This window comes from Apodemus sylvaticus, chromosome 10 (genome assembly GCF_947179515.1).
Source record: "Apodemus sylvaticus chromosome 10, mApoSyl1.1, whole genome shotgun sequence".
NCBI lineage: Eukaryota > Metazoa > Chordata > Mammalia > Rodentia > Muridae > Apodemus > Apodemus sylvaticus.
The window spans coordinates 12,718,771-12,740,640 of NC_067481.1; the positions used below are offsets into that span (position 1 = coordinate 12,718,771).

The 21,870-nt window shown below is 39.6% G+C and overlaps 1 protein-coding gene across 1 annotated transcript in view; it reads left to right on the top strand.

Moving 5' to 3' along the window:
• Positions 1 to 6,178: 6,178 nt before the first annotated feature.
• The window catches only part of LOC127693561 (ABC-type organic anion transporter ABCA8A-like), a 40,723-nt gene continuing 25,031 nt past the window's right edge, over positions 6,179 to 21,870 (top strand). Inside the window, exons 1-6 of the mRNA XM_052194519.1 lie at positions 6,179 to 6,236; positions 8,852 to 9,041; positions 11,615 to 11,781; positions 13,112 to 13,245; positions 14,345 to 14,482; positions 17,664 to 17,698. Of these exons, the coding sequence (XP_052050479.1) occupies positions 6,179 to 6,236; positions 8,852 to 9,041; positions 11,615 to 11,781; positions 13,112 to 13,245; positions 14,345 to 14,482; positions 17,664 to 17,698 (722 nt within the window). The remainder of the gene's footprint in view (positions 6,237 to 8,851; positions 9,042 to 11,614; positions 11,782 to 13,111; positions 13,246 to 14,344; positions 14,483 to 17,663; positions 17,699 to 21,870) is intronic.

Genomic DNA, 21,870 nt, shown 5'->3' on the forward strand with positions numbered 1-21,870 from the left:
ACCCTAAAGTGGAAATTTTCTGGTTATTTTTGGAGAATTAGTTAGGTTATTATGATGTTTAACTAGGGCAGAAAGGTGAAAGGCTATTTTGCTAAAGCAAACATGTGAAAGAATGTTTTGCTGAAGCAGACACAGGTAAAAGGATGATTTGCTATAGCAGACATGTGAAAGGACATGTGGTGTTTAGAAAGAATGTAAATATGACCCTACAGACTCTGGGAGCTGCAGCATTGGTTCACTTTGTTCCACCTCGCTCATCTTCACTGACAGCACAAATGTTTTGGTTTACCTTATATTGCATTACTGAGCTTCGCTTGTGGTGACTTCATAGAGAAAAGCTCACTGAAGAACTTCTTGTGACATTCCTCCAGCCTCTTGCCACTGCTGAAGACTCAGGCTGGTTAGTAAGCCTCATGATTTCTTCTGGATTGAACTGCCGTTGCCTATTCATATGTGGTGTCTGCTGAGTGGACTGAACTGCAGCTGTGGATTCATGTTTGGTGTTTGCTAGTGAACTGGACTAAGAACAATGATGATAGGAAAGAACTATTCTGAACAGGTCCACTTCCCCATATCCTAATAACCTTTCTTTTCCAATATCTCTGGTGGGTAGTGGCCTATAGGGGATGATGAACCCTTATTAATAATTATCAAACTTATTAATAATTATCAAACTATAGAGTTAATAATAGTCTAATAAGTCTCTTGAGCAGACAGAGGTGGGCACTTTCAGCCTCATTAATATATCTATACTGGATCTGGGATTTGAATGGTATAAAGTTCTATTACAAACTTGATCTCAGGGCAGCTAATTATGTTAATATATTAAAATATAACCAAGGCACTATCTTAAAGGAGGCTGGAGCTCTTTCTTCCCCCTCCACTTGAGTTCTGTCTTAGTTACTTTCCCACTTCTGTAATAAAACATCATGACAACTTACAGAAGGAAGGGTTTGGTGCTTATATGACCACATGGGTGAATAACAGTCCATCGCCTTCACAGCATGAAGCTTGACAGCAGGAAGTCAGGTATGGCTCAGGAGCAGCAGATGACAACTCACATTATACCCACAAATAGGAAGCAAAGAGCACACTGGAAAAGGCATGATGCTTCTGAAATGCCAAAGCCCACTCCCAGTGACATACCTCCAACCCACAAGGCTGTATTTCCTAATCCTTCTAAAATAGTTCCACCAACTGAGAAACAAGTATTCAAACACATGGATCTCTAAGGGCTAGTCTCCTTGAAACCACCTGATATGAAACTGATAGACTAATGTGTCTCAACTGTATGGGTATTTTATTAAACATTTCCCATAATATCAATTGCAGGACAAGAATACTTCTATCATTTAACATTTATCATTGTGCCTTGGATTTTAAGACTGAGAAATCGAGGTCAAAAGGTTTGTTAGCTTTTCTTACATTGTTTGTTCTCTTGGGATTTTTGAGAGGAACAAGTGCAGAAAGTGTTGGGGTTCTGTCTAAGCTCCACTCCACACCTACCTGGCAATAGCCAGGTATGCCCCACCCCAGAGATCTGGCCCACTATAAGAGGGGCTACTTGCTCCTCCTCTCTCTCTTTGCTCTCCGCTCTCCCACATTTTCTTACCTCTCTACCCCTGGGGCTCTTCCCCCCTCCACGTGGTCATGGCCGGCCTCCACTCCACTCTCTCTACTCTCTCTCTCTCTCTTTTATCTATTATCTCTCTCTCTCCCTCTCCCTGTCCCTCTCCCTCTCTCTATCACTAACTCCCATCCCCTACTCTGAATAAACTCTACTCTATACTATGCCTATGTGTGTGTGGTTCCCTCAGGGGCAGAGGTGCCCAGGCAAGGGCCCACCTGGACACCTTACCCCATGCCGCCTAGCCACACTCACCTAAGCCCCTATACTCTCCCCTTTTAAGCCCTTTCATCTTGGTGCCAAAACCCGGGACAAGAAAAACCATGGGATATACTTGATTAAGCCTCTTTCACCAAGAAAAGATTGGGTAAGTCTTACACCCCCACTGGTCAGAGCTATAGTCTGGTGCTGCACTTTCCGAGTTTCCCCGCAGGACCGCTGCTGTTCTGTCCCTCCTTCCCGGTGGAACTTGGCGGCAATGCCCCAGGCACAATGCCCCACAGTGAATGCCACCTGGTGCGGCTATCTAATTCACCCCTGTGTCTTATTGCTAGGTTACAAAACAAGCTAAACCACAGCCTCATAGAGGTCATGGGCGCTGAGGTTGCCTAAGCACCCTCCCGGCCCATGCCAGACCCCCTCCTTCACCTGCCTTTGCTAAGATAGAAAACAAGCTACTTCCCAGCCACTGCAGGCTATCTGACTTCCGACTTCCTCTGCTGGCAGGAAGTCCCACCCTGCACCTGAGAATCACTAACCTCCCCCGCTACAGCTGACAGCCTGTAACATTAGAACTGCCGCAGGGTCTGGTAGCACAACTGTTACCCATGGCTCGGTCTCTCCAGGCTCTCAGAATCGACTGTGCTCCATCCCTGCAGAGCAATGCCTCCACTCTCAGAGCTGCTCTCAACAAGCCTGCACTCCTTTCCCATTGCTGCACCCCACCCACCACCACCATAACATCCTGCTGGCTACAGCACAGATTTCTAGGGCCATTAACTGCAGAAGCCTAGCCACAGCCCATGCCCACGCCCCGCTCCACAGTGGCTGCTGAGATGCTTCAACAATTCTAGTACCCGATTCTCTCACAGCTCTACTGCTTCTCCCTGCTACCCTGTCTTCCCTCTTCTTCACTGCGCGGTCTCCCTCCCACCGCTCTCAATGTCCTCTACTGTTAATACAGCAGGCCATGACTGGTCTTGCAGCCACGCACAGGCAGGAGAAGCAAGGTTAGGGGACTGGGTCCCACAGCCAAGTGATTCAAAATGTTCAACATGACAACCAATTACAATGGCTTCCACAAGTATGTGTGCTACCTGTCAGGTTCTTCCCTCTACCAGATTAGAAATTTAAATAAACATTAACCATAATAGTAAATAACCCTTAGCTTTCAAATGAAGTCTGACCAACCTCTTTTGGAACGAAGGGTTTCCTCTCAAGCCTAGCCCACACTCCTGCTTAGGACATCTAGGCCCACCCTTGGGTATATCCTAATCCGGAAGTGATCCTGAATTTCCCCCTCCTCATTGACTTTTACAGTCTCAGATCAAATCCTGGACCAGGCAGGACACTTCCTCCAGCTTTTAAAACCCCAGCTCCTAAAGGACCTCACGACGGTCTGGGCCCTTTGGCTTAGCTGCCTTTTAGTTGCTACTGCACTCTTCAGGATGCTTAGTTTGTAGTCAACAACTCCCTCCCTTACCCAGTAGGCACTACTTGTCTTCGACTGTATATTTTTAAAATTAACAGTCTGGTAAATGATAAAGAATCTGAACCTCACCTATTCTGTGTTCCCACACCCTTAACTCATTTGCTCCTATAGCCTGTGTGCTCAAGTTGATGTTAACAAGCCTAAATCTGCCTAGACAAACTCATTTTCTGTCACCACAATTTAATCCATTGCTGCCAGCTTTCTTACTCTGATCCTAGCATCTTTACTAACCAAGGCAATATACTTTCCTCTACATATGCAACTTGTCAAAGCTACTTAAGGTTATCATTTCTATTCTCCTTAACTATTGCTCTCCTATCTTGTGCTCAATCTTGTCAGAAGTTTGTTATTAGATTTAAGACAGACAGAATTCCCAAAGGCCTGACAGCTTCTCCCAGGAGGTCTCAGAAGAAAGATGGACACCGCCACAGGATGCTGCCTGAAAGAGTGCAGTGGGCACCACCGGATAACTTGAGTCAAATGACTTAGCTAAACAAAGGTAAGCCATTTCTCACATCATGGGTATCCATTCCACAGAGAAAAAGCCATGCATCTTCTGTGCTTGAAAGCTAGACTGAAAGCCAAAGCCGCCATGGAGACCAGAGACCACAAAGAACTGCTGGCTACTGGAATCTGTCATTCTTTAATAATATAACTGCTAAGTTATTGTTTATTCCTCAGACTTCTGACTACATTGACAGATAGGCAGTTATCTCCTTACCTAAACTCTGTTTCCATTAAATGCTTCATATTTCCTCTTCTTGCTCTGTCACTGTCCCAACATTCAATTCGATTCCTTCTGATCCACAAAGGCTCATCTTAAAGACTGTTCATATGGTTAACTCATGTTGTTATCTCTTTAATAAACTTGTTAGCTACAGGAAACCTACCCAGATCTACTGCTCATGGACCAAGTAGGCTCCATCCAGATAAGTACATTTACCCAAGTTCCCACTTTACAACCTTTCTAAAGGGTGGGATTCCTCTGGGTTTCAATTGTACATCTTAAGAAAAATTTTCCTGTCTCCCAAATGTACTTAGTCTTATTCCCTACCTATACTAATGTGTTCCAACATCTTGTTAAGTCCAGGCCCTTGCCATATCCAGGACAGCTCCACAGAAGCAACCTTCACATGCTCCAATCTCCTCTCAGCTTCTCCAGATGCAGACAGCTTCTACTGGACCTGTTCTCCTGACCTATCCTCAAATGGCTCTACAAATTCTGGACAGCAAAGAAGCAGCCAGTCCTCCTGAGACTGGACAATAACCCCCCATACCCCTTTCTCTAGGTTCCCCAGAGACACGCTGCCCCAAGGTCAGCATGAAGCAGCCAGATCTCAACAACGACCCTATTCCTGCTTTGCCATATTCACCGTCACTTCTTTTCTTTTTTCTTTTTCTTTTATTAATTAATCAAATACTGGACAATGTTGGGGTTCTAAGCTCCACCCCACACCTACCTGGCAATAGCCAGGTATGCCCCGCCCCAGAGATCTGGCCCACTATAAGAGGGGCTACTTGCTCCTCCTCCTCTCTCTCTTTGCTCTCTGCCCTCCCACATGCTCTTACCTCTCTGCCCCTGGGGCTCGTCCCCCCTCCACGTGGTCATGGCCGGCCTCCACTCCACTCTCTCTATTCTCTCTCTCTATTCTCTCTCTCTCTCTCTCTCTGTCTGTCTCTCTGTCTCTCTCTGTCTCTCTCTCTCTCTCTCTCTCTCTCCCTCTCTCTACCACTAACTCCCATTCCATACTCTGAATAAACTCTATTCTATACTATGCCTCTGTGTGTGTGGTCCCTCAGGGTCAGAGGTGCCCAGGCAAGGGCCCACCTAGACACCTTCCCCCACGCGGCCTAGCCACACTCACCTAACCCCTTCTACTCTCCCCCTTTTAAGCCCTTTCAGAAAGCACGGGAGTTACTCAGTAACTCTTTGTTGCCCCCTATGGAAAAAAATTATGACTTTTAAACATGCAAATATTTGTAAGAGAAAATTACAGGATTATAGCATAGCATTCTGGTTTGTATGTCCGTGTATCATGTATGTGTCCATGTATGTGAAATGGACATATCTTTGTGTCAGTATGTGCATGTGGAGTTCATGTTGATGTTAGAGGCTGAGATCTGGGGTTCTCCCTTGATCATCTTGACTTATTTTTTGAGATGTGTTCTTCATTTATTCTAGAGCTCGTTGGTTCAGGTAGGGCTGGTGGCCAATGAGTTCTGCTTCACAGTGCTGGGATTCCAGGTGAACACAACCACCCCAGGCTTTTTTAATAGGCTGGAAATGGGTACTGGGGATCTCAACTTAGATCCTTGTATTTGTACAACAGGTGTATTACTGCTTGAGCCATTTGTTCCTTCTTGTTTTGCAGTAAAGGAATGAAGCTAGCTTGCACTTAGTAATAAAAACACAACTCTGCTATTTGGACAAGGGTTAACAAAATAGGAAAAACTATTAACATGTGGAAAGCAGATAATGAGCAGAGGTAAATGGTAGATAAAAATTGTACATAGAAAGTTATATTCCATTTCAAATTCTACAGATGGTTTTTAAAAGAAAATGCTAAAATATATTGCCATCAGAAGTGGCTACAGCAGTATCTCTGAGGGAATAACTTCATCTGCCCAGTGATGTTTCACACTGAATGGACACTTGAAACATCTGCAGATGCTGAAGACCTCTGGGACAGAAAGATGCACACATGAGGGATATCCAACAAGCCAGAGAGGAAATGAAGATGTGGGGTTTTGTTTTCTTTGTAGATGTGAAAAAAATAACTCTAGAATGCTAGCATTGTTTCAAGAAAAAAAACTTAATTTTTCTGTTTAAAAAATAGGAAATGCTCGTATATGAGAGCCTTAAGTTCATCTGCCAGATTTCCCAGAACCATCAGGAAGGTAGCTTCCAGCAAAAAACAACACATGAGCTCAGATAATTCCCATCACAGAGACAAATGCAAAACTAGATGAAATGTTAAATGGATAAAGAGGGACCTTCCTGAGGTGCTAATGGAAAGATCTGAAAAAGACACCCAATCAGAACCATTTTCTTGATAACAACTGTGGTTTGTGTGGAGGAACAATGGCAAGCCCCTGGTGCTCCTGTCTGAGGCGTCCTCATCTCTTCCCTCAGAGCACCTGCAGAGCCTTCTGTGCACCTGATCTGGGGAAAGAGATGATGTACTGGGTTTAGAGCTAGCAGCAAAGACCCACAGCTCTGCGACTGGAAGTCAGGGAGTCCGCAGAGTAGTAAGCAGACTAGGTTGAAGTTTGATAGAGATAGTTTAGACACTGAGATCCCAAAGACCAAGAAAGTATAATTGTTTCCACACAAGACTGTGGTTATGTTTGACTCTGAAATGGCCTCCACAGGTACATATTTTGAACACGTGGTCCCAAGCAACTTGTGTAGCACTTCTAAGAAGTATGGTCTCTTGGGCGACAGAGGCAGGTAGATCTCTGAGTTTGAAGCCAGCCTGGTCTACAAAGCTAGCCAGGGCAACACAGAGAAACCCTGTCACAAAAAAAAAGTTACACCTGAGCCTTGTTCTAGACCATTGTCTGTCCACTTATATAAGCAGAATCTGGAATCTACAGGTTCACTTTGCTACCATGCCTTTCCCACACCATGGTGGACAGAACTCCCTCCAAACCCATGAGCCAAAATGAACACTTCCTCCTTGAAATTTTTTTTGGAAATAGGATATTTTATTTATTTACATTTCAAATGTTATCCCCTTTCCCAGTTTCCCCTCTGCAAACCCCCTATCAGATCTCACCTTTACCTGTTTCTATGAGGATACTCCCCCTCCCACCCACCCACCCACTTCCACCTCACTCCTACCTCACTGTTCTCGAATTCCTGTACACTGGGGCATTGATCCTTCACAGAACCAAAGTCCTCCCCTCCCATTGATGCCAGATAAGGTCCCTTGAGTTCCTTCAGTGTGTATGTGTGTGTGTGTGTGTGTGTGTGTGTCTCCATGAAGGCCAGAAGCATTGGATCCCCTAGATCTGGAGTTTTAGACAGTTTTGAGCCATCAACATTGAGTACTAGAAGACAAAATTAGGACCTTTGGAAGAATAGTAACTACATACAACTACTAAGCCATTTCTCCAGCTTCAATACAAATAAATGTCTAATAAAGGACACTGAAGACATTAAAATTTAAGTCAATATAATTATAGTTATAACTATATATAGTTATAGGAATATAGTTAAATATATACAATTATATAGAGAGAATATAGTTGAAGGAAAAGAATTTTTAAGGATAATTTTCCTTTGATTTTTCTTAACTAAAATCCACCCTAGGCTTTCTTGAAAAGAAGTTGTAGTCAACACAGCAGAGCAAGGAGAGACTACTTCTGTTGGAACTCTATGGGCGCTCAGGGCCACTCCCTCCTGATTATTTCATATCTATCACATTCAACAATGGTTTTGAGTTCTTCCAGAAATTAAGTACATTCAGTGTTATTTCCCTGATGACTATTTGAGATGATTACTCCAATACTCAATCTCTTTGGCTGCTGAGTTTCTTATGGGCAGAAGCCTATAGGAAGGATACCATTTGTCTCTCTGTCCGAACCATGGGTGTCACCTGGTGTTAGCTGCCATGTTGAAAGCCTATTGGCAGTCACTCATCTGCACCTTCCATTCTCTTTTGTGACACACTTTAACTCCAGCCATTTGTTCAAAGAATGCTGTGTCTCACTGGGGAGCCTATAAGTTTGTTCACAGAGCAACTTTAGCTGGGCGTGGTCATACACACCTATAACCTTAGCTCTTGGGAGACTGAGTCAGGAGCATCCTGAGCTCAAGGCCAACATGTATTACAATGCAAGGCCCTTTTTCAGAACGACCCGCAAATTTTAAAGTATATTTCTAATATTTCAGTGCACACAAAATGCATTTAACTCTTGTATACTTACCTTATAACAACAAAAACAACCTGCCCCCAAAAGACACCTGTGGGTTCTCTTACTATCGTGGCAGTTTGTTAAAGAAACTGTTGAGTTTTGTGGATCAATGTTAGTATCTAGTTATCGAGTCATAATTTATATAACTCGAATAGTTTATCTGCTACTTTTTGTCTGTTGAGTTCATCATCAGTTGCCTGGAAACAAGTATGTAAAGCACAACTTAGAACATTTTGTTACCCAACGAGCTACTTTGTGCCCTCTGAAATGATTACTCCAAGAGATTCTCCTTAAGCAACTTACACTTTTCTCTGCTCTGTAACTTAATATAAATGGGAAAAGGCTGGTTTAGTTCTTGTAGGTCAGCTCTGCTGTTATATGATCTGATGATGAACATTCTCTGTGCTGTTCTATTCCACAGTACTCTTTCGGAGAAACATCATTTGAACTAGTGTTAACTGTCAAGGTTGAATTGACCCATTTTTATTTTATCTTGTAAGAGAACTTTAAAAAAAAAAAAACTCTGGATCAAAAGAACGCTTTCAGAGAAAAATTTAACCACTCATTAGAGATTTCTTGCTTTTGTTTTGTAGATAATGGTGTGACAGAAGATGGAGGGGCAAGGGCCTCAGGGAGACTTGCTGATGTGGAACAACTTGTCTCTTTACTTAATGAGAAGAGTGAGATAAGAGGGGGCATGGCTCTCTGGTGGCAGCAACTCTGTGCAGTGACCAGGCTTCGCTTCTTGAAGTTAAAGTACGAAAGGAAATCCATCGTTATCCTGTAAGTACTAAATTATCATTGCAGCTTTTGTTGCATTAAAGCATACATAAGTAGCACAACAGAAAAGCAATAAAAATAAATTCCAGCACAGGTCCATACCTGTTATTTCTGTTAACAGTCTTGGTATTCCACACATTATTATATTAATACATTGAATGAAAAAAATTTCTCAGAAATAGTATGAGGCACAGTAGAAACAATGGACGCCTTAGAACTTGACCTTGTAGGTGTGTGTGTCTCCTGACTCAGATTTCACAGTTCTCTGAAACTGTAATGTTGTCTGTAAAGTTAATACATCTTCAAATTCTCTCTCTTCACTGTGGTTCTTATGTGCAATTGGCCCCTTCTCAATCCCTTCCAAATGCCAGGCATTTTTAGGAGTTGAACATAAAAGATACCAGTTGACTGCCAAGGAATTTAATCTCTTGACATTAGCACCTCAAGCCCATCTCATGGTCAATCAATAAGTTCACACATGGGAGCCAGGACTTATACTAGAACTCCAGTCAATACTTGCTGAATACATGCTTCAAATGGAGGATGGTACCAAGATTAAGATTAAAAGAAAAATATTTGTAGTTAATTCAGATATGCTTTGTAAAACAGACTGGGAGAGGCAAGAACAGAGGGTACCAGCCACAGAGCCCAGTAGGAAAGGAGTCTTGGAGGTCCTCATGTGATGGATCCCTTCCCCAGCCTGTTGATGGGATGGCCCAGAAGGGGAGAAAAGGAGTCAGTAAGGGAGGAGTGAGTCAGGCGTGGTGGTCATAGGAATCTTGCAACTCTGACTAGCAATCAGGTCACCTCTTATACAGGTTTCACAAAACAAAGACAGACTAATGATTATCCAAGAGGTACAGATTATATGCTTTTGTCTATGGATATGTGTTTGATTTTTTTTTCATTTACGTATCTGGGGTTACAAGTTCAGTCACAATTAGAAAGCACAAATGGAACAGATTTTATTTTTATTATTTATTTATTTTATTTATAAATATATTTATATTTATTATTTTTATTTTATTATTGAATTATAACTCCAGTGTTCAAAGACTCTAAAGAAAGTCTCTGTCAAAGCAAATACATTTATTGTATGACATCCCACCTTTAGGCTGGCAGCATTTGCAGTTTTAAAGCACCCCAGAAAAACAGAAAATATTTTTTTTATGAACAACAAATACTGAAACCTAACTTCTTTTATCTTACCTCATCATCTATGATATAAAGCACAAAAAGTTTATTTAAGTAAGTCTTTCAATTTAGTGAGGTCTATTCCTCCAGCAGTATGCCTTTTATGACCCCCTGTCTTTAAACTGCATTTTCAGTGAGCTCTAAGCATATTATAAAAGGGGACCTAGAATCTGTTACTAATTCTTCTAGCCGGTAAGATTTTCAATTATTTCTATTTACCCTTTACCAGTTATACTGTGTGAGTTTGCTTGGAGCAGATACCAAAAGAAGATTCCTAGAGTCATGGTCTCATTTACAATTTCCTAGCTTTTGCTTATCTGAGCTTATCACAATCTCTAGGGCACAAGGAAGTCTTCCAAATAGTGGCCAGATATAGCAGAAGTGAGTTTAGGGCTTTCCCTAGAAGCAAAAGTAAGTTTAGGACTCTCCTTAAAAAGACTCAGAAATAATTTTCTCAGGAACAGACATAATGTGGGTCATAATCTAGAAAGTCTCCAAGGGTGCAACACACAATGACCAAAACCCCAAAGTGAGAGACAGAAGGACACTGATTGCAAGCTTCAGTTCAGCTTTGCTGGACCTGTGTCAAACAGTTGTGCTAACTTCACAACTTTTGCAGTTCCCAGTGGACTTGGCTGTGCCACCCATGCTTGGAAGGAGATAAGGATGAGGATTCATTCGGCATCCATGCTGAGGTGCTGGGATCCATTTTTTAAACTCTTCAAATGAAAATCAAAAGAAAGGAAAACACAGAAATGAGTAAAGTCTTGAGTCAGTGATGCTTAGGAAAGTATTGCCATGAACAAGACTAGAGACAATGGTTGGGGGAGAAAAGAGCAACTTGTGAATCTGGGGAGTCATGTACTGTGCAGCAAAGAGGGGACAGTAGGATAAACACAGAGAAAACGAGGCTAGATCTCAACTTGCCATATAAGTAGCCACCTTCTAGAATTGTGCAAGCTGTCCCATGGCCAGAGGGCAGCAACGGAGGTATACCTATGATAAATTCTTAGTTATTGCTCCCACTTTAAAGACAAGGAATAATTTAAGAACCAAGACACAGGGCTGGAGAGATGACTCAGTGGTTAAGAGCACTGACTGTTCTTCCAGAAGTCCTGAGTTCAGTTCCCAGCAACCACATGGTGGCTCACAACCATCTGCAATGGGATCTGATGACCTCTTCTGGAGTGTCTGAAGACCAGTTATAGTGTACTCACATACACAAAATAAATGATTTAAAAAAAGAACCAAGATACAGAACCATACATATGAATGTCTGTCTTCAATCATGTCTTGCTTTTACTACGTCCATGTCTTTGAAAGAATGTTTTGAAGACTGGACAATGGCTATAGGTTTATGCTGTCAAGTTCTCTCTGTGTAGGATTCTGATTTTGGGGATTGGACTTCTGCATATCCTGTCAGCAAATGTTCACAGGATAGTCAATCAAAGTGACTACTGCTGGGAGCTCGCTCCTCATATGTACTTCCTCACACCTGGCCAACAACCACAGGTGCCCCTCACCAACTTACTGATCGTCAACAAAACAGGTAAGAATGATGCTAAATATGTAGCTTATGAATATTGTCACAGATGAGAGCATTGCTTAGGACAGACACGCACGACAAAAAGATGAATGTTTCTTACATCCAGTTTAGGAAACTCAATCATAATGTGGAAAAATGAAGCCAAAAAACATATATGAAAAAGGAGATATATATTATGTCAGCACACATTAAAAATCAAGGTTTATATTTAAAACATTGTGAAATGATTATAAAGAGAGACTTGATAGCTGGAAAGAGGAGCATATTGGTAGGCATACCTTTTAAATTTAAAAACATTTAAATTACATGGTCACTGTTGCTGCCAGTAGTCAACAGAATATGTTATTTGATTCTGGAAAGCTTTATTTTAAAAGTCACTAGGAGTTAACAAGAATGTTTTTTTTTAATTACCAGAGTTATTTTTAACTAGAAGAGATCATAAGTACATGAGAATTATTATCATTATCGAACCATATGTAGATAGTTTATAAAAGAACAATAGAAGACTCGACGAGAATTTCAGTGGGTCAGTCACTTACTGTGGAAGCATAAGGACAGAGTTCAGACCCCCAAAGCACACATGAAGGTGTGTTGGTATGACCAACTTCATGACACATCACTACTGTAAGCTGAAGTAAACACACACATCCCACCCAGACATGTACAAGTTGGTTTTGGTCATGGTGTTTTATCATAGCAGTAGAAAAGTAGCTAAGACACCACGATTCATTGGATGGCTTCATACCAGTGCTCATATGGCAATACTAACTGTATTCAATGGATTATAAAGAAACAAAGTTCAGAACTGGGGAAGGTGTCCAAGTAGGAGGCATAGCTGATAGGATTTAGGAGAAGTAGTGATGAGTGGAAATATGACCAAGATAGATTCTATGCATATTTGAAATTCTCAAATAACTAATAAAAATATGGGCTTAAAAAGCTTGTTGGATATGGATACCTATGTGCAATCCCAGAGACAGTCTGTGCCCAGAGCAGATGGCCAGATACATTGAGTAGGTGAGCTCTGGACCAAGGAAGAAACCCTGGTTCAATACATACAGTGAAGATTGATCAAAGAAAATACCTGACATAGACCTTTGGCCTCCACATACATGTGCATGCATGTTCTCTTACACAAATTATAGCATGCACACATGCACATAAATCAAAAATGGAACAAAATGTATTTATTCAGAAAAGAAATATATGGAGAATTACAATCCATGCTCTTGCATGCTGTAACAATCAAATTGCTATGAAGAGCCATTTTGACATATAACTTTGTGCTATTCCTTTGGATTTATAGTGCCTTTTACATTTTACTGTCTATTAGGAGCAAAGATTGATGACTTCATACATTCACTGGAGCAACAGAACATAGCTTTGGAAGTTGATGCCTTTGGGACTAGAAATGGCACAGAGGATATTCAGTATAATGGAGCTATCATCCTATCAGGGGATGAGAAGGTACGTGCATCTCCAGAGCACAGAGCTATGACTATTATAGAGCAATTTAATGAAAAAATTGTTATACAAAAAATATGTTATACAAATAACATATCTGTGCTATATTTTGTATTTGAGGAGGCTGTGATTATGCTATTTAAACATTAAATTTACTGAAGAGAATGTGTTAAGATTCCTACTTTTGTTCATTACTCAGAGAATTGTATTTATGAGTTTAATATAATTAATTTACATTCACTATTAGCTCATTATATAATTGTTACTTGAGTTTGGTTCCTGGAACCCATGTGGTGAAAAGAGAGAATTGACTCCTACAACTTGTCCTCTGATGTTCACACATGCACAATGAACATGTATGTATATGCACAGATGTACACACAAACACACACAGAGAGAAACACCCATTAATGAGAAAATGTAAAAAATAATTAAAAAATACAATTTCTACTTGTTATCTTGAGCTTTATGCCAGAGATCCCAAATATAACCCCTAAGTCAGATACAGTCTGTAAATGATACGTGGATTTTCTTATTAAATAAAGCCAAAGTTATTATTCTACATAAGCTTATTGAACCAATGAGTTTATAAGGTTCCTTACAGGAGTTATGGGTGAATCAGGTGTCTGTCTCATCACAGAGTCCACCCCAGCATGCGTGGCAGTTCCCAAAAGATACATCCCTACAGTTCACTGTGCAGCTTATAGACATCTCCACAGAAGAGTCCCCTCTTCCTTCCTAGTTACGTTACTCATAGTCATTGTAACTTCATGAACTTCATGATTCTTACCCAACTCACTTCTCTATCCAGGAGGGAAAGTTGGTATTCCAAGCTAATGGCTATATGACAGCAGTCATAATTAGTTTGTCCTATTAGAGGTTTGCTTGAAATTTTAATTATATCCCCTTAAGGCTTAATTAAGTCATTTAAAAATTGACAGAATTGACTTGTGCACCTCAAAGAAACTGAAGAAACTCCAGTCAATCAGCCACATCTCAAAGAATACGCCATCCTTTCAGTATTTTAAGAGTTTTGCATATTGTGCACGTGAGTTTTATGTTTCCTCCTTCCAGACTGATAAACCTTTTTGTTACATTTTAGAATTACAACTTTACATTGGCATGCAATACCAAGAGACTGAATTGTTTTCCGGTTCTGGTGGATATTGTGAGTAATGGGCTACTTGGACTGTTTGCACCATCAGCACACATTCAAACCGACCGCAGCACATTTCTTAAGGTTGGTATGTTCTTGTAGGTTCTGGTATATCTGGAGTCTTTCAGATTGTTGCATTCAGAAAAATCTCAGTGGTCTTGATAGAGTTTCTTCTCGTGGATCCTTCTAATGGCCTGTGTTCCTCCGTATATTTCCATGACCAGCATTGATGACTATTAGGTAGTAAAAATGGTGGAAACTTTAGTTGATTTAAACAATCATAAGTTGTTTATAATGTGATTGTAGGGCTTTTCTTGAGTATGGCCTGCAGGTTTATGCACTAAGCAGTTGGTTAATATACACTTGCACTGATATAGAAGTAAAAAGTAAGAATGAACTAAAGGAAAGAGACAGGGGAGGAGAAGTGGAAAGACCATGAGAAAGGAAAACTACAGATAGATAAAAGCTTTGTTTCCTTTTGAAGAATGGATTTGTGATGATAATTGTCCACCTCCCAAAGCATAATCTTTTCAGTGGAAGACTTGGTGAGATTCTGTATAAAAATCTGAGTTGTACATCATATATATCTTCTTGGAACTAACTCAAGGAACACAGAGAGGTCTTGAGCAGCACCCCAAAGTCTTATTAAACTAAAAGAAGAACTTGGAATCCTAAAAGGTTAGAGTGAGTGGAATTTGCTTCTGAGCATTCCGTCAATACAGGAATTACATAGAGTGAGGGCAGTAGAACTCTACACAAGGGATGCTTAGACTTTGTTGCCAAGACAAGAGCTATATATGCAAGGTGTAGAACTTTATGATGTAAAGAATGTACAGATCCCTATAAGATGAGCACATTCAGAAGTTATATAGGGCTGGAAATACCTATTTCCAATCATTAGTTGTAGGAGTTCCCCCAAGGATCCAACTTTGGGGCAAGACTTGATCAATTAAGAACAGACCCAGAAATGACAAAGAAAATGAAAGAAGTAGCAAATAGGAAAAGTTAACGCAATCAAGGATTTAACTAAAAGAATGAACAGAATGAAGAAAGAAATAGAGGAAAGTTGTGTGTGTGTGTGTGTGTGTGTGTGTGTGTGTGTGTGTGTATGAAAGGGACCTCATAAGGTTACAGAGTTTCTGTAAGGCAAAGAACACCATCGAGAGGACAGATCGGCAACCAACAAATTGGGAAAAGATCTTCACCAATCCTACATCAGATAGAGGGCTAATATCCAATATATATAAAGAACTCAAGAAGTTAGACTCCAGAAAACCGAACAACCCTATTAAAAAATGGGGTACAGAGTTAAACAAAGAATTCTCACCTGAAGAACTTCGGATGGCGGAGAAGCATCTTAAAAAATGCTCAACTTCATTAGTCATTAGGGAAATGCAAATCAAAACAACCCTAAGATTTCATCTTACACCAGTCAGAATGGCTAAGATTAAAAATTCAGGAGACAGCAGGTGTTGGAGAGGGTGTGGAGAAAGAGGAACACTCCTCCACTGCTGGTGGGGTTGCAAATTGGTACAACCACTCTGGAAATCAGTCTGGCGGTTCCTCCGAAAACTGGGCACCTCACTTCCAGAAGATCCTGCTATACCACTCCTGGGCATATACCCAGAGGATTCCCCACCATGTAATAAGGATACATGCTCTACTATGTTCATAGCAGCCCTATTTATAATTGCCAGATGCTGGAAAGAACCCAGGTATCCCTCAACAGAAGAGTGGATGCAAAAAATGTGGTATATCTACACAATGGAGTACTATTCAGCCATTAGAAACAATGAATTCATGAAATTCTTAGGCAAATGGATGGAGCTAGAGAGCATCATACTAAGTGAGGTAACCCAGACTCAAAAGGTGAATCATGGTATGCACTCACTAATAAGTGGTTATTAACCTAGAAAACTGGAATACCCAAAACATAATCCACACATCAAATGAGATACAAGAAGAAGGGAGGAGTGGTCCCTGGTTCTGGAAAGACTCAGTGAAACAGTATTCGGCAAAACCAGAACGGGGAACTGGGAAGGGGTGGGAGGGAGGACAGGGGAAGAGAAGGGGGCTTACGGGACTTTCGGGGAGTGGGGAGGGGGCTAGAAAAGGGGAAATCATTTGAAATGTAAATAAATTATATCGAATAAAAAAATTAAAAAACAAAACAAAACAAAAAGAATGAACAGAATGAAGAAAGAAATAGAGGAAAGTTGTGTGTGTGTGTGTGTGTGTGTGTGTGTGTGTGTATGTGTGTGTGTGTGTGTGTGTGTGTATGAAAGTCAGGTGGAACACCTATAAGTACCTAATGTAGCCATATAAAAAATTAATGAACATGGCATTTAGAACAAACACACAGGTTAAAAAAAATAAACTGGAAAAATAGACAGTAAAACTGAAGCACAGAAAGAGAAAAAATATCTCTGAAAATAATCTGAACTTTAATGATTCATGGGACAATAGCAACAATTCATCATATATTTAATTAGATTATCTAAGGCTGAAGAGCTAGAAATAACAGAAAATACACTTGAAAAACACTTCCAATTTTTCATCATTTGGTGGATTTCTTAAAATATAAAATTTGTAAAACATAAAATAACTACATATAATCCATGTATATTGCTATGAAACACATTAATGACTTTACATACAAGAAACTACCCAGCCAGCAAAGTACCATGCAAGGTGCAACTATTTACAGTGTTTTAATCACTCATTTTCATTGTGAATAAAGCAATGAGACAATTTTACATGGAAAAAATGGCTACTTTCATTTGGATAAGGGATGATTTTTTTTTTTTTACCAGTGAAGGTTAATATTCAGATGGAGAATTTTCCTTTGTAGACATTAAGTCAATCTTTGATTAACTGCACTATTTCTCTCTTAGTACTTGGGTGGTTTATTTTTTTTTTTTTACTAACTGCAATGACACCTTAGGATAAATTATTTTTATTAGTAACAACAGCTAATTTTGATAGAGAAGCTTTGAAATGATCCATGTCCCTTAGACTGTGTAGTATTTAATCGCTGATAATGAATAACTGGTTTGGTTATTTTCTATATGCTGTATATTTTTATAAGAAAACAATATCCAATTGATGATTGTACTTCCTTATCAGAACAGAGCTCAGTTCCAGTTGTGGATTTCAGGACTCTCCCCATCTGCATACTGGTTTAGGCAGGCTCTGTTTGAGGTTCCAGTGTTCTGTGCACTCATTTTTTCTGTGTACATTGCATTCTTTGCCTCTGCCCCTGCAGAGAGTAAGTTTACAGCTGGAGATCTGTTTATTCAGGTAAGTGACAACATTACTAAAACAACTATAATTAAATGATTCATCCCAAAAACTAACAGTAATATATACCATTTTTAATATTTTCATTTCTATTATAAGGGTTTCTTAAAGCGTGGTTGAAATACATATGCCGTAAAATTGTCACTGTGGCTTTTCCTCTGCTGTGCTTGTTTGTTTGTTTGTTTCATTCTTTGGACGAGGATATAATCCTAGCAGCCCTAGCTGACTTTAATATCATGGAGATCCTCCTGAGAGCTAAGATTAAAGTTTGTGCCACCACGACTGGTTCCTCCTGACTGCTTTGACTGTGATATTCAGTAACACTGGCTGCTTATTCCCAAACATTTTGTTCATACACACCCCCTGCCAAATACCTTCCAGTTATGTGGTGCTAGAAACTGAGATCCTACACTGAGAATGCAGGCATCCATCTGCAAGACTATCTCCAGGCAGGGCCTACAGTAGGCCAAGAATTCTCAGAACAGGCCAAAGCATTTTGTTCTTGTTCTTGTTCTTGTTCTTGTTCTTGTTCTTGTTCTTGTTCTTGTTCTTGTTCTTGTTCTTGTTCTTGTTCTTGTTCTTGTTGTTCTTTTCTTGTTCTTGTTCTCTTCTTCTTCTTCTTCTTCTTCTTCTTCTTCTTCTTCTTCTTCTTCTTCTTCTTCTTCTTCTTCTTCTTCTTCTTCTTCCTCTTCCTCTTCCTCTTCCTCTTCCTCTTCCTCTTCCTCTTCCTCTTCCTCTTCCTCTTCCTCTTCCTCTTCTTCTTCTTCTTCTTCTTCTTCTTCTTCTTCTTCTTCTTCTTCTTCTTCTTCCTCTTCTACTTCCTCTTCCTCTTCCTCCTCCTCTTCCTGTTCTTCCTGTTCTTGTTCTTGTTCTTCCTCTTCTTCTTCTTGTTCTCCTTGTTTTCTTCTTCTTCTTCTTCTTCTTCTTCTTCTTCTTCTTCTTCTTCTTCTTCTTCTTCTTCTTCTTCTTCTTCTTCTTCCTCTTCCTCTTCCTCTTCCTCTTCCTCTTCCTCTTCCTCTTCCTCTTCCTCTTCCTCTTCCTCTTCCTCTTCCTCTTCCTCTTCCTCTTCCTCTTCTTCTTCTTCTTCTTCTTCTTCTTCTTCTTCTTCTTCTTCTTCTTCTTCTTCTTCTTCTTCTTCTTCTTCTTCTTCTTCTTCTTCTATCAGTTTTTGCAATCCAGACTTTATCCCCCTCCCTGTCCACCAACTGTTCTACATCCCATACCTCCTTCCCCCAACCCCCATCTCCACAAGGATGTCCCCACTCCACCAGACCTCCCCACTCCCTGGGGCCTCCAGCCTCTTGAGGATTAGGTGCATCTTCTCTGACTGAGTCCATACTCAGCAGTCCTCTGCTGTATATGTGTTGGGGGCCCCATATCAACTGGTGTATGCTGCCTGGTTGGTAGTTCAGTGTCTGAGAGATTTCTGGGGGTTCCAGGTTAGTTGAGACTGCTGGTCTTTATATGGGGTTGCCCTCCTCCTCAGCTCCTTCCAGCTTTTCCCTAATTCAACCACAGGGGTCACCAACTTCTGTCCATTGGTTGGGTGTAAATATCTGCATCTGACTCTTTTAGCTGCACATTGGGTCTTTCAGTGGGCAGTCATGATAGGTCCTTTTTGTGAGCACACTGTACTATAACAGCAGTAATAGTGTCAGGCCTTGGGGCCTCCCCTCGAGCTGGATCCAAATTTGGGCCTGTCACTGGACCTCATTGCCTCAGGGTCTTCTTCATTTTTGTCCCTGTAGTTTGTCTTTTTTTTTTTTTTTTTTTTTTTTTTTTTTTTTGAGTTAGGTATTGTATATAAACGTTCGTTTGCAGAGAACTGACAAAGTCAGCTCTCTTGCTTGTTTGTGTTTTATGATGTCTCTGTTGAGAAGTGATAATCCTAAACCACCCACTTTACCACTCCCTATGATACTTAAATCATTATAAATGAAGGAACATGAAGATATTGTCCCATGACAATAATACATTCAAATATTTTCACATGTCACAATATTCATTCTCATATTCCTATTGGTTTAAGATTCTCTATGTTGGTGGCTATGCCATGTCAGTTATATTCATGACTTACGTGATTTCATTCATTTATCACAAGGGGAGAAAAAATAGTGGCATATGGTCACTTTGCTTCTATATTGTAAGTATGTTTACTGTTTTTATTTTTATGATGAAGTTTTATGATAAAGTACTGATACTTTAAAATTTGGTTGGTGTAATATAAACCAATTTTATACTTTAAAATATTTCAAATGTACTTTTCTGACAAATTTTCACTAGTTCCATGATATAATCATATATATATATATATGTATTATATACACATACATATATATATATGTATATATAGATATGTGTGTGTATAACATATATGTTAAATTTATCTATTTACATCTCACTTTCTTTAAAGGTAAGCGACTCATTATAGGATTGTAAACATAGGTATTGTTTTGAAATTCCTCTTAGGAAAAAGAATTAGCTGGGCAACAAAAGTTATGGAATTTTCAGAAGACTATAAATATTGTTAATGAAAAAAACTAACACTAAAATCTGGTTACTGAGGAAGTCCTTGTTAAGAATCATTTATTAAAATCTTCACTTCCTAAACTTAGAAGGGGAATATATATAACTTATATGTATTTATCCTAGCACTTCTGTTTTGAATGTCTCAATTACATTACTGTCTAACAAACACTTGCTTTTCTTCATGTATCAGAGTTTGAGATGATTGAGGAAGAAAACACGCAGATGACACAGTCTCTTATTCCAGTGATTAAAATGAGAACGTCCCCCCTTATATTTTGTATTTGAAATTCTGGAGGGCTTGATACACTTCCGTATCGAATGATGCTGTATTTCTATTTGACACACTAGTCATAATATTACTTTATACAAATTAATTGTAGCAGTTTATAGTCACTTATTTCCACAAGTTAACAAAGAAACAGACATAGTGTATATTTTTGGAAAATTGAATAATGAAAATTATATAGATATAGATTAGATATAACTATAGGTATGGATATGGATGTAGATATAGATGTAGATATGGATATAGATATAGGTACAGATATAGATTAGATATATCAATACAGAAGTTAAGATGGAAATTAATACTAGACTCATGGTTCACCGTAAATGACATGCTCACAGATTAACCCTATGGGTGTCTATGTTTTGTTATGGGGAAATTTAGAAGCTTTTAGAATGGAAATGTAGTCAGAGACAGTACCCTGACAACAGAACAAATTGAAGGGAAGTTCAGAACCTTCAAGAAAAGCTTTTCTATGGAAAGCTTTTAGGAAGGAAGGTTTAAGGCTATGATATAAAGTTTACACCTGTGACTTCCTTTCTATCAGTACCAATGGTACCCAAAGACATGTTGCCTAACTGATAAACGTATCAATATCTCTGAGAAAATACTTCTACAAAACGCAATTCTGTTCAATTCAAAACTATTTATCTTTTATTATTGCCTTTAGCTTATTTATTTTATCCCTAGAAAACATCAAACCCCTTTATTTCTTTTCTTCAGTGATTAAAACTGGACACAGAATCTTTAGTCTATGCATCAGATCCTATATTTGTCCAACTCTGTTAAATTTCCAATGATTAGCCAAGAGCAATGTTGGTGATGATGTTAATTTTATGACAATGGAAATCAGGCTAGAATAAATTGAAAATACATTTAATTTTTGGTTTTAAGATTTGTGTGTGTGTGTGTGTGTGTGTTTAAGTGTGTGTGTGTTCACAAGTGACGGCTCCAGAAAACAGTGCTGTGTTTTGTGAAGCTGGAGTTACAGGAAGGTGTGAACTACTTGACATGAGTACAAGGAACTAAACTTGAGTCCTCTGTAAGAGCAAAACATGGTCTTAACTGGCGAGTCATTCCTTAGCCCCTTCCATTGCATTTTAGAAAGCAACTAAAAGCATGTATTTCATTTCCTTCTAGGTCTCTATCTTCTCTATGTTTTTTATGCTTATTGACTTCTTTAGAGATACCTCACTGTTTTGTTCTATTGCCCTGATTCCACCTGCTGCATTGGGAGGCTGCATGTTATTACATTTTGAGGTAAGACATGTGCAACATTTCTATAAGTGTCTCATAATAGGGGAGCCATTGCAAAAGTTTGGTCTTGAGTTAGAAAATATATACTCTGAAGACTGAA